General features: G+C 31.6%; 1 protein-coding gene across 1 annotated transcript in view; it reads left to right on the plus strand.

Moving 5' to 3' along the window:
* Nucleotides 1-15010, plus strand: part of LOC143046420 (nucleolar protein 11-like) — a 43926-nt gene that overhangs the window by 11192 nt on the left and 17724 nt on the right. Inside the window, exons 6-9 of the mRNA XM_076219584.1 lie at nt 1681-1839; nt 5558-5640; nt 8198-8362; nt 8877-8945. Coding sequence (XP_076075699.1) covers nt 1681-1839; nt 5558-5640; nt 8198-8362; nt 8877-8945 — 476 coding nt within the window. The remainder of the gene's footprint in view (nt 1-1680; nt 1840-5557; nt 5641-8197; nt 8363-8876; nt 8946-15010) is intronic.

The raw sequence follows: 15010 nt of genomic DNA on the forward strand, positions 1-15010 counted from the left end.
GAGATAACTTACAATGCCTGAATACATAATTATTACTGGCAGGGATGTTACCCTCAATGAAGGGAGATAACTTACAATGCCTGAATACATAATTATTACTGGCAGGGATGTTACCCTCAATGTTTGAATTTATTGGTCTTGATTCTTTATTTTTATTTTAAAACTTTTAAAGTTTATTGTCAGGACTAATTCCATATCAATTTTTTTTTATTGACTCATTTAGACATACAGAGAATGATAGGGAAAACTACATTTTCGTTGGTAAAATCAAATTCATTTTGGGGCATAAAAATTGTTCAAGTTAGAACTACAACTTTTGTCAGTACACATATTAGACAAACAAATTTACACACAATATGTAGTGTTCTACTCACAAATGTCATATGGCATCCTAGGAAACAAGGAGTATCGAAATTATTTTTATACCCCCGCTTTGAAACAAAGGGGGGTATACTGTTTTACCTCTGTCTGTCCTTCCGTCAGTCCATCAGTCTGTCAGTCCGTCAGTCTGTCAGTCAGTCCGTCCGTCCAATGAATATTTTTCGTCACATTTTTCTCAGGAACTACACTACCAGGATTTCTGAAATTTGGTTTCAGGCTTGATATAAGTCAGCTATACTGTGTGATGCGTTTTCAGATTCATCACTCGACAACTTCCTGTTTACCGAACACTTGTATCATTTTTACACCTGATAGCTAAGTTGAAAATTTTTCGTCACATTTTTCTCAGGAACTGCACTACCAGAATTTCTGATATTTGGTTTCAGACTTGATATAAGTCAGCTATACCCTGTGATGTGTTTTCAGATTCATCGCTCGACAACTTCCTGTTTACCGAACACTTACCATTTTATTTCGTCGCATTTTTCTCAGGAACTATAATTCCAGGATTTCTGAAATTTGGTTTCAGGATTTATATAAGTCAGCTATACCGTGTGATGCATTTTCAGATTCATCACTCGACAACTTCCTGTTTACCGAACACTACTATCATTTTACACATGATGGCCAAGTTGAAAATTTTCGTCGCATTTTTCTCAGGAACTACAATGCCAGGATTTCTGAAATTTGGTTCCAGGGTTTATATAAGTCAGCTATACTGTGTGATGCGTTTTCAGATTCATCACTCGACAACCTCCTGTTTACCGAACACTTACCATTTTATTTCGTCGCATTTTTCTCAGGAACTATAATTCCAGGATTTCTGAAATTTGGTTTCAGGATTTATATAAGTCAGCTATACTGTGTGATGCATTTTCAGATTCATCACTCGACAACTTCCTGTTTACCGAACACTACTATCATTTTACACATGATGGCCAAGTTGAAAATTTTCGTCGCATTTTTCTCAGGAACTACAATGCCAGGATTTCTGAAATTTGGTTCCAGGGTTTATATAAGTCAGCTATACTGTGTGATGCGTTTTCAGATTCATCACTTGGCAACTTCCTGTTTACCGAACACTTACATATTTTTACACTATTAACATTATCCACTTGCGGCGGGGGTATCATCAGTGAGCAGTAGCTCACAGTTACACTTGTTTGTTATTTGAGATTATTGCATCACATCCATAATACTAACTTAAAGAAAATCAGTTTGAATAGCATTACTTACCAGAAATCGAGCATCACATTACCATGAAAGGCTATTATATGTATACCGTATATATATTTTCAGATTCCAGTGGTGACCTTCATAGTTCAAACATTTCACCTTTAACTAACAGTATCAGAAGTCAGAAATTATGTCATTTGAATTGTTTGCAGAAGTCTGTTTCCATGGTGATACTGAATTCAACACATATTGCTATTGCTGGAATCAAACAAGGCAACCACAGTAAGAAGTCACCTATCAAAATCATAGAAATCACCTACCAAAACCATAGTATTTTATTTATAGATCTATGAGTTTGACTGTCCCTCCTGTATGTTTCGTCCCTCTTTTAACTCTTTATTTGAAACTTCCTCATTGTAAAGACTTTCTTCAAGGTGCTTGTACCAAGGGAAAATAAAGGTTTCAGTAATCTATTGGTACCCAAGATATATAGTATATGAATGGTTGTATCACACTTAACTGGTACCCAGGGAAAGATGTTTGACAAGATGACACTGTATAGGAAGCTATGAAAGCCCAGAAATGCTAAATGTATAACTATTCAAATGAGAAAACCAACGTTTTAATTTATGCACAAAACAATTAATGAAAAATAAATATGATATACAGCTACAAACTTCAACACCTGTTAACTGTGTGCTATATTATAATTTCACAAAGGCACTTGGTTAAAATCTGTTCAATAGCCAATTATAACTTTGAAAACCATTAATATTAAATAAAAGCAGATATGTGGTAAAGGCCAATAGACTAGCTACAACACTATGAATTAATAATGTATTCTCTAAGGTTTATTGGCATACTGATTGAAATTAAAGGAGAGTCTTCTTAAGGGCATATCCAACAGTTTATTTCTAACGGTGAGAATTTTTTCCCTTTAAGATATTTTATTCTTCAATTGACAGAGAATCAAATTTTGCCAAAAAAAATATATGTTGTCGATTTCGTTTTTGCAAAAAATGCTGCTGAAAATTGAACATTTTTGCAATTTTGGGATAAAAAACGTTTTTTATTTAAAAAAATTAATTATGATTTTTTAATCAACATAAACTTATATAATTGGGCTCAAATTGAAGCTAAACAATTTAAGATTGTAAGAAAAATCTAACTTTACCATTTAAAGCAATAATTCTCACTCAAATAAAGCCAAAAACGTCATGGTGAACCCAAACAACGGCAAGAAATGAACATTTGAAATGCACATTTTTGTTTTTTTTAAATATTTCTAACGGTGTCGATTTGGCCAAAGTAAGATATGTTATTCTTTGAAAAAAATGGAACGTCATAACGTTTTGAAAAAAATTTGTCACCATACTCTTTTTTGAGGAAAATTGAGAAATATAATATTGTTTACTCAATCCCTCCCGTAAGCCTCACAAATTGCGCCAAAAATTAAGACGTTTTCCGAAAATAACGTTATATTTCCCCGCTAATTTTTCAAAGGCAGTGCGACGGTGTGGCAGACAAATGTATTTACACTGTGACTTTGTTGGGTAGTTGTCTCGATAGCACTCATATCGCATCTTCTTATTTATAATGAACCAGTATCTGGACGAGATAACAATTCAGTTAGTTTTACTATTGTGCTCGTCAAAATTGTGAAACCCGGGTGTGAAACATTCAAACTGTGGAATTACAGACTATTTACATAGTCCCTCTGGTATCTCTTTTAAAAACAAAAGTATTACACGTTAGAAATCCGTTTCTGTGTCTCGGTCTATAGTACCAAAGCAGGGTTAATTTTTTTATATTATATTTCCATTTGATGTTTTTGTTCTGAATATTCATTTAAGTATGCCAATTGACGTCCGTCATCCATAATCATTATTTATTTTACCGTTACTTTACAATGAAGCGTTTTGCTTATACCGACATTAACAAAGAGCACGTGAAATTTTGCAACCAAACACTTGTCTAAAAACTCACTGACTCCGTATTATTTATTCATTTTGCAGTTTCGGGCTTTTTATTCTTTATAGGCTTCTAGCTATAACAAAAATCTGTATGTTGACTCTTAGTGATTTGAATTATATGGGTCGTTGGGTTGCTGTCGTATTAATGTATACCTTTAAATCTTTTTCAAAACAAAAGGATTGATGTGGGTATGGAAATATTCACATCTCTGGACTTCTCCCGTCCGACAGTATATCTTTGCTAAAATTGGGTGCGACCGTTTAGCTAGTATAAATTTGCAGCCTCGTTTAGTCGAAATAAAAATGTCGTATATCTGATGCATAGTGCAGTGAGAGTTTCGCGCTATCTATACGTTAAACAAACATCTAAATAAATGGTTGAAAGGATATACGAACTTCGAATAAAATATCTAAACAACAACAAAGGTTACACGAATCTTCAAATAAGTCACATTGCTGATTTTCACACATATGCTGCGCCTTTTGCAGTTGTAGATGAAAAAAAAAAAAACTTTATTTAACAAAAGAGATCAGTAAAACAATAAATTGAGAATAAAAGAAAGGGCCGAAAAGCGAGCATGACTGTCGTTGTTTTACGCTTCAATATATGAGTTATTGCATATACACAATCGATATTATTTTCTGTTCTACTGCCCTCCACCTAGTTTGGCTGCATACTATGTAACTACTGATGTTGAGTTCTATTTTATCATTATATTATTATTCAAACAAATGAATTGAAAGAAAAAAATGCGGAAAGGAAGTCTAAAATTTTCGTTTAAAAATAAAATATAAATAAAAACAAAATACCAAAACTGAAAAACTGTTTGAGACAATTATCAGTTGAGAACTAATGATTATGCATCACTATATCAAACTGATTGCTCCCGTGCTCCAGTGGCAAATATATCACGCATATTTACGACGAGGCTAAAGTGGATCTGAAGTAAATCATTGATACATTATTATGATAAAGAGTTTGCTAGCGGTAAAACGTATGCCGTACTAGAATAAAGTTGAATAAGATCAAAATCTTGAGTTAAGCTATTAGTCCCCTCCCCCCTCCCCAATTTTGAATTATGGTATTTTGATGGCTGTTTTTTTTTAGTCCTATCCTATTATGGATCCGCTGATTTTGTGAGGGCGTGTCTAATTAGTCAAGACCTACATGAAGACCTACACCGCTTTTTTTTTTGCTAAATTATATTTGTTTCCTCAAACACCTTAAACACCAAAATCGTCAGATATTTTCAACTTGTATGTCAGTGTATATATATATTACAATGTTTTCCTATTTCATTTTTATTTTTAAATTATTACAATGTCATCTTTTGTTTTACATTGTTTACGAGTTAAAGGTCGTATTCATTTAAAAAGCTACTGTACATTAATAGCACTTCAACGCAAAGCTTGATAAATGTTAGTTTACGCCGTATTTTATTTTTCTCAAGAAACCTTTTTTTTTTCATCTTTCTCAAGTAAAACCAAACTTTGAGTTTTCTATTCTGAATGACAAAATCTCGGAAAAGTTTGGTAAAGAATTAATTACAATTTGCATTCTAATGCAATAATAAATCATTACGCATTTTTCTCGTTGTTCCTTACTGAATGTATTGACGATAATTTCAATAAAACGGAAACTTTCTATAATGATCAAGATAAGTGCATAATTTCTTTTATGATAGACCAAGAGGACAAAAATATCTTTAAAGATTTGAGTTCTAATTTCCGTTAATATTCTGTATGAGTTTTTTTGCCGATTCCCGCCGTGCTCTTTCCTTTGATGAAAGAACCCTCCCTTTCCAGAGGGCCATAGCAATTCCAATGGTGATTCCGTTATGACGTCGTTGAAACAACGTTAAATTACGGGAAACAATAGACGACGTTTACGTTTGTTATTACCTCCCCTGAAACTGTTGGATATGCCCTTAAAGATACAGAAGTATACTTATTGAAATGTGAGGGAGAAATGTTCTGTTTTTTACCCATAAACTTGTAATTGATATGTATTATTATTTGTTCTAAAGTTGGTTTAGGTATCTACGACACCAGATTTGATGTATTACACACATTTAGACCATTCACAGAGAATATGACAGAAGACATCAAAGTAAGGGTTAAAGTTAATATACTGTGTTATAGTCAAGTTAACATGCTGTGTTATTAAGTCACTGACCTTGCGAGAGCTGTATAGCCAGTCAGGGTTGTTAAAAACTTCCATCATCATCAGAATTAACTTGATGTTATTATGTCGGGTTAACATACTGTGTCACAAAGTTAGGTAGTAACATATGTATGATATTTGTTAAATCATAAATATTTTTATTTTAGTGGGCACTTGGGAATTCTTGAAACATTGCATAGTACATGTAGTAACTTAATATAACTTTGATAACTAATTTTTCAATTAAATTAATACTTTTTTATCAATGAGACAAGGATAGGGATAAACTTAGCTGTAATGAAAATTAGTTATAAACATGTATCATACATTTTATTACAGATAAACCCTAACCCCTTCTCAATAACAAATGTATGTTATTTTTCTCTAATAACCCTTAACTGTAGCTGCGGGTAAATTTTTAGGGTTATTTGTTCTTCCATGTATTTTAATAAGAACTGAAATATTCAATGTCATGTGATAACATCTTACCAAATAGAATTGTTGTTATTGTCGAGTCACAGAAAGCTTGACATAGGGATAGTGATCCGTTGGCGGCGTTGTTATCTAACTTCTTTAAAGCTTTATATTTTAGAAGATGGAAGACCTGGATGCTTCATACTTTGTATAGATGCCTCATGTTACGAAGTTTCCGTCAGTCACATGTCCAATGTCCTTGACCTCATTTACATGGTTCAGTGACTACTTGAAAAAAAAGTTCAGATTTTTTGTGATGTTCATTTCTCTCTTATTATAAGTAATAGGATAACTATATTTGGTATATGTACCTTGCAAGGTCCTCATGCCCGTCAGACAGTTTTCACTTGATCTCGACCTCATTTCATGGACAAGTAAACAAGGTTGAGTTTTGGTGGTCAAGTCCATATCTTGGATACTATAAGCAATAGGTCTAGTATACTCGGTGTATGGACGGACTGTAAGGTGTACATGTCCAACTGGTAGGTGTCATCTGACTTTGACCTCTTTTTCATAGTTCAGTGGTCAAAGTTAAGTTTTTGAGTTTTGGTCTTTTTTTCAATACTATATGCAATAGGTCAACTATATTTGGTGTATGGAAATATTTCATAATCTATATGTAAGTTGCGCAGGTTTTATTTGACCTAGACTTCATTTTCACGGATCATTGCTCAGTGTTAAGTTTTTGTGTTTTGGTCTGTTTTTCTTATAAAACTATAAGCAATAGGTCAACTTTATTTGTTGTATTGAAGAATTGTTAGCTGTACATGACTGCCTCGCATGGTTCATCTGCTCTTATCTTATTTTCATGGTTCATTGGTAAATGTTTAGTTTTCTTGATTAATGTTAAGTTTATGTGACAGTTGTAATAAAGTTATATATTTAGGACTATCAACATAATATCAATGAATAGGAAAGAAGCGAGACATTTCAGCGTTTGCACTCTATATATAAAAATATTGTTATATATATATATATATATATATATATATATATAACAATATTTTTAAATTTGCAAACTACATTTCACATCAAATAATAACAGTTCGTTAAAATATTGTCACTAGCCCTTTCATGTCTTCTGGCAATCTTCAGTTATTATTTGATGTGAAATGTAGTTTGCAAATTTAAAAATATTATTATATACATTCTGTACACCGTGTTTATTTACTTTTGCTATATATATATATATATATACAACTCGTCTAAACATCAACCTAACAATGTTAGATCTGTAAATTTGCTTTCGCAAATTTTTGGTTCTTCCCTCGCCGGGATTCGAACCCATGCTACTGTGATATCGTGACACCAAATCGCCTGCACTGCAGCCGTCCCGCTAGACCACACGACCACCTGGGCTATATATATAGAGTGCAAACGCTGAAATGTCTCGCTTCTTTCCTATTCATTGATATTATGTTAACATCTTCATGCCTTATATATCATGTACTGTAGTACGCCGCTAGATTAAAACTGACGTGGAAAGGTAACACATGGCCAGCGAAAGCTCTTTTTTTGAGAGCCCAGGTGGTCGTGTGGTCTAGCGGGACGGCAAATTTACAGATCTAACATTGTTAGGTTGATGTTTAGACGAGTTGTATATATATATATATATATAGCAAAAGTAAATAAACACGGTGTACAGAATGTATATAATAATATTTTTAAATTTGTAAATCCCGGCAAGGGAAGAACCAAAAATTTATGATTTGAATTTTTGTGTTTTAACGCCACTTTTAAGCACCACTAAAGCAACCTCAGAACAAATTATGCCAATGCATGCAATATAGGACACTTATGGATTTCATTATGAATAGGTTTATATATTTCTAATTTTTATTTATTTATTTTTTTTCACATTTTCTGTTGTTGATATTTGAAATATCTAATTGACTGCATATTCTATTATTGTAGCTTTTCCATTGTAATAACTGCCTGTTCACATCCTATGGTAAAACTTTGTATATGTATCCATACTCATGTCAAAGGTCAACAGTAGCTAATTGACTGCATATTCTATTTATTGTAGCTTTTCCATTGTAATAACTGCCTGTTCACATCCTATGGGAAAACTTTGTATATGTATCCATACTCATGTCAAAGGTCAACAGTAGCTACCATACTAGGGAAACAGAATATACAGGCAGACAATATAGAGCGTGTGGCAGAATGGGGCATGACCACCAAAGTACCAGTAAGTAAATAAAGTTGACTCGATGTCCCTTAACTGCTTTGACTCAAAATTTTAAATAAGTCGAGGTTTTCCTTTGTCCCAGTCTTTTTTCCATTTAATATTTGCATTTTTTACTGCTTGGACAATATGTATGTTCCTACGGTCATCAAGACCATTCAAATTATATTTTTAACTGGATTTTTTTAAGGAAAAATTGTATATGGATTAGGGGATTACGAAGGATTACAAACTGTGTCTGTGCATTTTATTTATTCATGAACTGTTCAACTAAAGCTTTTCAAATTTTGATATGTTGTTACTGATGACAAAATGGAGGTTAAGTTCAAAATTGTTGATATTTATTAGTAGTGTATGCTGTTAGTAGTTAAGGATATTTTGTAAAAGCCTTCGGGCAAACTACGTGATGTTGTCTAAAGAAAGTCTTCAGATAGTACTTTATAGTACTTTTTCAATAAAAAGACAAATTCTATTATTAATGATATTAAATTGTATTTTAATTATACTGTCTTTTCAGAAGAAAAAAGACTGTGAAAAAGAAGAAAATATAAGAAACATTTTACAGCAGTTGTCAGATGAGACAAAGGTACATTTTTATATACCCATTGAAGATTGGACTCATTATATATATTATGATATAAAATATTCTTATATTCTTATTTTTCTTATACCATATAACATTTTACAGCAGTTGTCAGATGAGACAAAGGTATATTATTATATACCCATTGAAGATTGGACCCATTATATATATCATGATATAAAATATTCTAATTTTTCTTATTTTTGTTGAGCCTGCAACTTTTGTTGCAGAAAGCTCGACATAGGGATAGTGATCCGGCGGCGGTGTTAGCTCACTTCTTAAAAGCTTAATATTTTAGAAGGTGGAAGACCTGGATGCTTCATATTTTGTATATAGATGCCTCATGTTACGAAGTTTCCGTCAGTCACATGTCCATTGTCCTTGACCTCATTTTCATGGTTCAGTGACCACTTGAAAAAAAAGTTCAAATTTTTTGTAATGTTAAATTCTCTCTTACTGTAAGTAATAGGATAACTATATTTAGTATGTGCATACCTTGCAAGGCCCTCATGCCCGTCAGACAGTTTTCACTTGACCTCGACCTCATTTCATGGATCAGTGAACAAGGTTAAGTTTTGGTGGTCAAGTCCATATCTCAGATACTATAAGCAATAGGTCTAGTATATTCGGTGTATGGAAGGACTGTAAGGTGTACATGTCCAACTGGCAGGTGTCATCTGACCTTGACCTCATTTTCATGGTTCAGTGGTTATAGTTAAGTTTTTGTGTTTTGGTCTGTTTTTCTCATACTTTATGCAATAGGTTTACTATATTTGTTGTATGGAATGATTGTAAGGTGTACATGTCTAGCGAGCAGATTTCATCTGACCTTGGCCTCATTTTCATGGTTCAGTGGTTATAGTTAAGTTTTTGTGTTTTGGTCTGTTTTTCTCATACTTTATGCAATAGGTTTACTATATTTGTTGTATGGAATGATTGTAAGGTGTACATGTCTAGCGGGCAGATGTCATCTGACCTTGACCTCATTTTCATGGTTCAGTGGTCAAAGTTAAGTTTTTGAGTTTTGGTCTTTTTATCTAATACTATATGTCATAGGTCAACTATATTTGGTGTAGGGGAATATTTTATGATCTATATGTCAGTCGTGCAGGTTTTATTTGACCTTGACCTGGTTTTCACGGTTCATTGCTCAGTGTAAAGTTTTTGTGTTTTGGTCTATTTTCTTAAACTATAAGCAATAGGTCAACTATATTTGTTGTATGGAGGCATTGTTAGCTGTACATGTCTGCCTGGCATATGGTTCAACTGACCTTGACCTCATTTTCATGGTTCATGTTAAGTTTATGTGACAGTCGTAATAAAGCTTTGTATTTAGGATTATCAACATAATATCAATGATTAGTAAAGAAGGCGAGACATTTCAGTGTGTGCACTCTTGTTCTTATACCATATAACATTTTACAGCAGTTGTCAGATGAGACAAAGGTATATTTTTATATACCCATTGAAGATTGGACCCATTATATATATCATGATATAAAATATTCTAATTTTCTTATTTTCAGATACCAATGTCCATCCATCAAAATATTGTAAGATAACTCCATTTTGCCAAAATCATTTTATATGTAATTTTAAAACAATAATTTGATTGATTGATTGATTTCCTCAAATTTTACATAATTGGCAGGATTTTAAAATAATTTTCTATTTTTTTGTCCAGATTTACTGGACTTTTGATTATCAGATTTTAGTTAATATTTCACATGTTGTACATGTACTAGAACTTGACTTTGCTTGAATTAATCTACTGGACAACATACATTATACTTGGAATTGGTGAACATAAAACACCATTATACATACTTTATTGAAAACTTTTACATTTGTTAGTTTGATACAGAAAGTACCGGTACCTTATCCCGGCCTCGTTAAACATTAGATTGTATATTTAGAAAAATTGTTAGTAATTGATAGTACTCAAAATTATAAAATATATATACAGTATATTATTGTGTATCAATTATTTCAATATTGATCAATAAAGTGAGAATTTTATTTAAGAGAGAAAGTGAGAAGAGAAGAGAAAATAATAAATAATTAAAACACAAATGCAAAACAAAAACAAAAAAAATAAAAACTGGAGAAAAAAAAATAAAAAAAAAAAATAAAAAAATAAATAATAGAAAGTCCTTGAAATTTGGAATTTGGCAGCAGTATTTTTTTCTTAAGATACAACATTAAATAAATTTGGCAAAGTTGGTTTTCCATTGTAAATAATTCATACAAACACAAAACAGATATTAGAGAATGTATATGCATTTTTGGCACAAAACAAGAACAAAAGACAATAAACAATAAACAACACATAACAGTATATTATATAAAAACATATAAAGTGTGTGAATGTGAAAATATCTTTGAGATGTCTGATCTCACCTGCCATGTCTGAGAAGAATTCAAATTGTAACCAGAAAACACCAACAATGCTGCATAATATATTATACATTACTGTGCCAATAACATGAAATAGAGAAAAAAGACATACAATTTGTAAAATGTAAAAATAGAAAGAAGAAAAAAATGAGATCATATATAATCAAGAAGAGACAAAGCTAGAAAATCAAATGGTTAAAAACAAATTATGTTATTCAAAAAGTAACATATCCACTATTGTTCTATTTTCTTTTAAATAACAGAAATGATGTTCTCTATGTGTAATATCTTTATCATTAAAACTAGCTAGAGATGATTATCTCCCTTACATCATAAATCAATATAATGATTTGTGAGAGTCATTGATTGATATGATAGTTAACTTAGTCATTTAAATATATATATATATATATATATATATTTCTTATATTAATTTATCCAAATATATATTTAAATACATTGTAGTAAGGTTTGTTCAAAAAGTTAAAGATAATGAAGAAAAACAATTTATTTCTTTTTTATATCAAATATCAGCCATCTATGTATGATTTGTGTGTACAGAGATTTTACTCTTTTGCCCAGCTGTATATGTTTTAGAGAGAAATAAAGCTGGTACTTTATGCATTCAGGTTCATAGTTTGATTACCCGGTACTTAATATTTCTTATCTTAAAACAATATATAGTTTGATTTTGACCAGACTATAAATAGTGCATGTATATATATAGTCAAGAAACTTGCAAAGTAGTGGCTCTTGTCAAAAGCACATGTTAAACCTAAGTACAGCAAAATAGCACTAAATAGTTTAAAGTGAAAGCTAAACATACAGCATAAGGAAGCATTAAATTATGTTAAAGCAATGAATAGAATTTCAAAAATCCTGTTAAAACTAATAATTCTAACAGTATATTTTAGTATATTTGTACATACATGTATCAAGGAGGAACATGGTTGGTACATACAGTACTATGTAGTCTTAATTTTGATAAAAGGGTGCAGATGCTGATGTAAAACATACTAGGTAAAGAAAATTTAAAGTTTGAAATATCAACAATTTAGTCCAAAGAAAATATCCCTTTCAAATTCCAAAACACTACAGATTTAACACTTTGTGTTTGTTTGATTTAAGGCGTGTTGTTGGGTTGTTGTCCCTGTAGTTCAAATCTCACATGATTGGTCATTATGAAAGCACTAAATATTAGAATGCTAAAATATTGATCTAAATTTCTTTCTTTACTCATCTATAGATAATTTTTACATCATTTTTTTTCCTTTTTCCTTTTTTTAAAACATCTGTTTTTATAATGGACTCATAAGGCATTTTCTTCAGTATTCAGGTCTTCCTGTATGTACCAACGAAAGATGATAAGTAACACATGTATTTATGGTTTAAAATTAAGAAGAGAAAAAATTAAGCTTAAATAATAAGACTATGAACTAACATGCAGTCTATGTATATATACATTGTACTTTATGATTGCAACTTCAAACAAAAGCATAAATGAAAAGCAAAAAACAGATGCACAAGCAAAAACAAATTCAAAGCAGCAATATACTTACTGACAAGCAAGTCCTACAAAAGATTGAACAAATTTAATATGTATAAGTTGTATGATAAGTATTTCAGTCATAGAAACAACAAAGAAAAGCACAATATACTATCGTGTAGCCTGTATTTACAGCTTCTATAACTAGTCACAGTCATACATGTACTCGTATCATCTCACACAATTAATTGTTTTGCGCGTGTTCCAAACATCCTTTGAGTTGAGTCGTGTTTCTAGGACCAGGACTATGCCTCTTACTTTTATTCTGGTTTGTAATTTCTCGTCATTTCTTATTTTAAATGCAGCTTTTGCGAGATCATTTCGTGCCTCTTTCATTATGACAGGTAAATCATCAACTATTCTGATTTTTTTATTTGCAACTTTGTATGCATTTTGCATTATCACTTGTTTGTCTTCGTAATGCATAAATCTCACAATAATAGCATCTGGTCTTTTTTGGCCAACAACTGGGGCTCTTGATGGGATCCTGTGGGCATTTGCAAGGGGGAAACTCTCTGCTTTGAACTTTTCTATTCCCAAATCTTTCACAAAGAAATTGTCTACAACTTGCCATATGTTTTCATCTTGTTTTTGTTTTATACCGTAAATGAGAATATTGTATTTACGCTCATGTTTCTCAAGAAAAAGTTGATTTTCTTTCAATGCGAAAAGTTTGTCATCAAGGTTTTTTTTCAGACATTCCATTTTTTCCATTTCTAGAGTATTGAGTTGTGACTCTATGTGCCCTATACCTCTCTCTAGCTCGTTATGATCTGTTCTAAGCTTTTCCACCTCATTTTGTGTAGTACTAAGATCTGACCTTACTTGCACCACATCTGACTTGACCTCAGTAATTAGATGAGTTAAGTTTTGTTCGACAGAGTCTAGCCTTGATGTAAAGAGTGTTACCTTTGAATCAATACCCATGACAACAGACTTAAGATCGGCAATAGCTTCTAAAGTTGTCATATTATCGTGTAGTAGACCTGACAAGTCCCGATGTAAACAATCAATGTTCTCACATCTGACGTTGATTATGTAATCATATAATCATATAATTAAAGATATTTACACATTATTCTGAATTAAAGCAGACGTAATTTTTAAGTTGTCAACTGTTTACATTGTTTTTTCCCGACAAATTACTTTTTCCTAGTGGACATATTACTTTTTTCTTTAGCTAGTAAATTTCGTGGGTGCCGCCATGACAGGGGCAGATAATCTCTTGATTTGATAATCTACCTGAGTAAAAAAAAAAAAATTTAAGTGGATGAAAATTCATGCATCAGCTCTCAAAACTGTATGTGATGTTGTATTTATTCAATATCAATAATACATTTTCAATCTGTTCAATACAAACACTAATTTAATCATAAGAAAAATAATTTCTGACAAAATTTTTACAATTGTTCTTATTGAAATTTGCCTGTTTTATAATAGAACTAAAAATGGTTTTATAAATACCTTGACCAAGAAGAGATAACTGTGGAAATATTTCTTTTAGTTTTAATAACAGTCCTATGTGATGCCATTTATTTGTTTTTGATTAAATGTCTTTTACACATGTCATTTTGTTCTTTCATCAATTTCAATATGCACATTAAGGACATTTCATGCGCTCTTGATGCAGCTGTTTATCTATAAGTAATTTGTAACATGCAGTTTGAATTTATCAACACTTTGAAATCTCAGTTCCAGGGTATTAGTGTAAAATCCATTGAAAGAAAATATTTACTCTGTCAAAGGACAAGGTACGATAAGCTATTGCAACTGGCCCCCTATTTTCGGTGAAATTAGAACGAATAATATCCAAGAAACTTGGCTATTTCTAAAGAGAATAGTGTCTCATCTAACAAAAAATCAATATAGCTTTTCTTTTTCCGTGTGTGAAAATTATTACACACCCCTCTCTTTCTCATGAAAAACGTAAATTTTATGAAAATCCGAGGTTTTTGTGTCCGTTTTAGCAATATTTAACTATGAGCGGACGCGAGTACCACGAAGATATTTCAATGTGTTGTTTTTTGTAAGGAAATAATTCACTGTTTTAAATATATTTGTGGTACTCGCGTCCGCTCATGTTCAAAATTCAATAATTCTACACTGAAAATTCCTTGTTTTTACG

The sequence above is a fragment of the Mytilus galloprovincialis genome, chromosome 9 (assembly GCF_965363235.1).
Source record: "Mytilus galloprovincialis chromosome 9, xbMytGall1.hap1.1, whole genome shotgun sequence".
Lineage (NCBI taxonomy): Eukaryota > Metazoa > Mollusca > Bivalvia > Mytilida > Mytilidae > Mytilus > Mytilus galloprovincialis.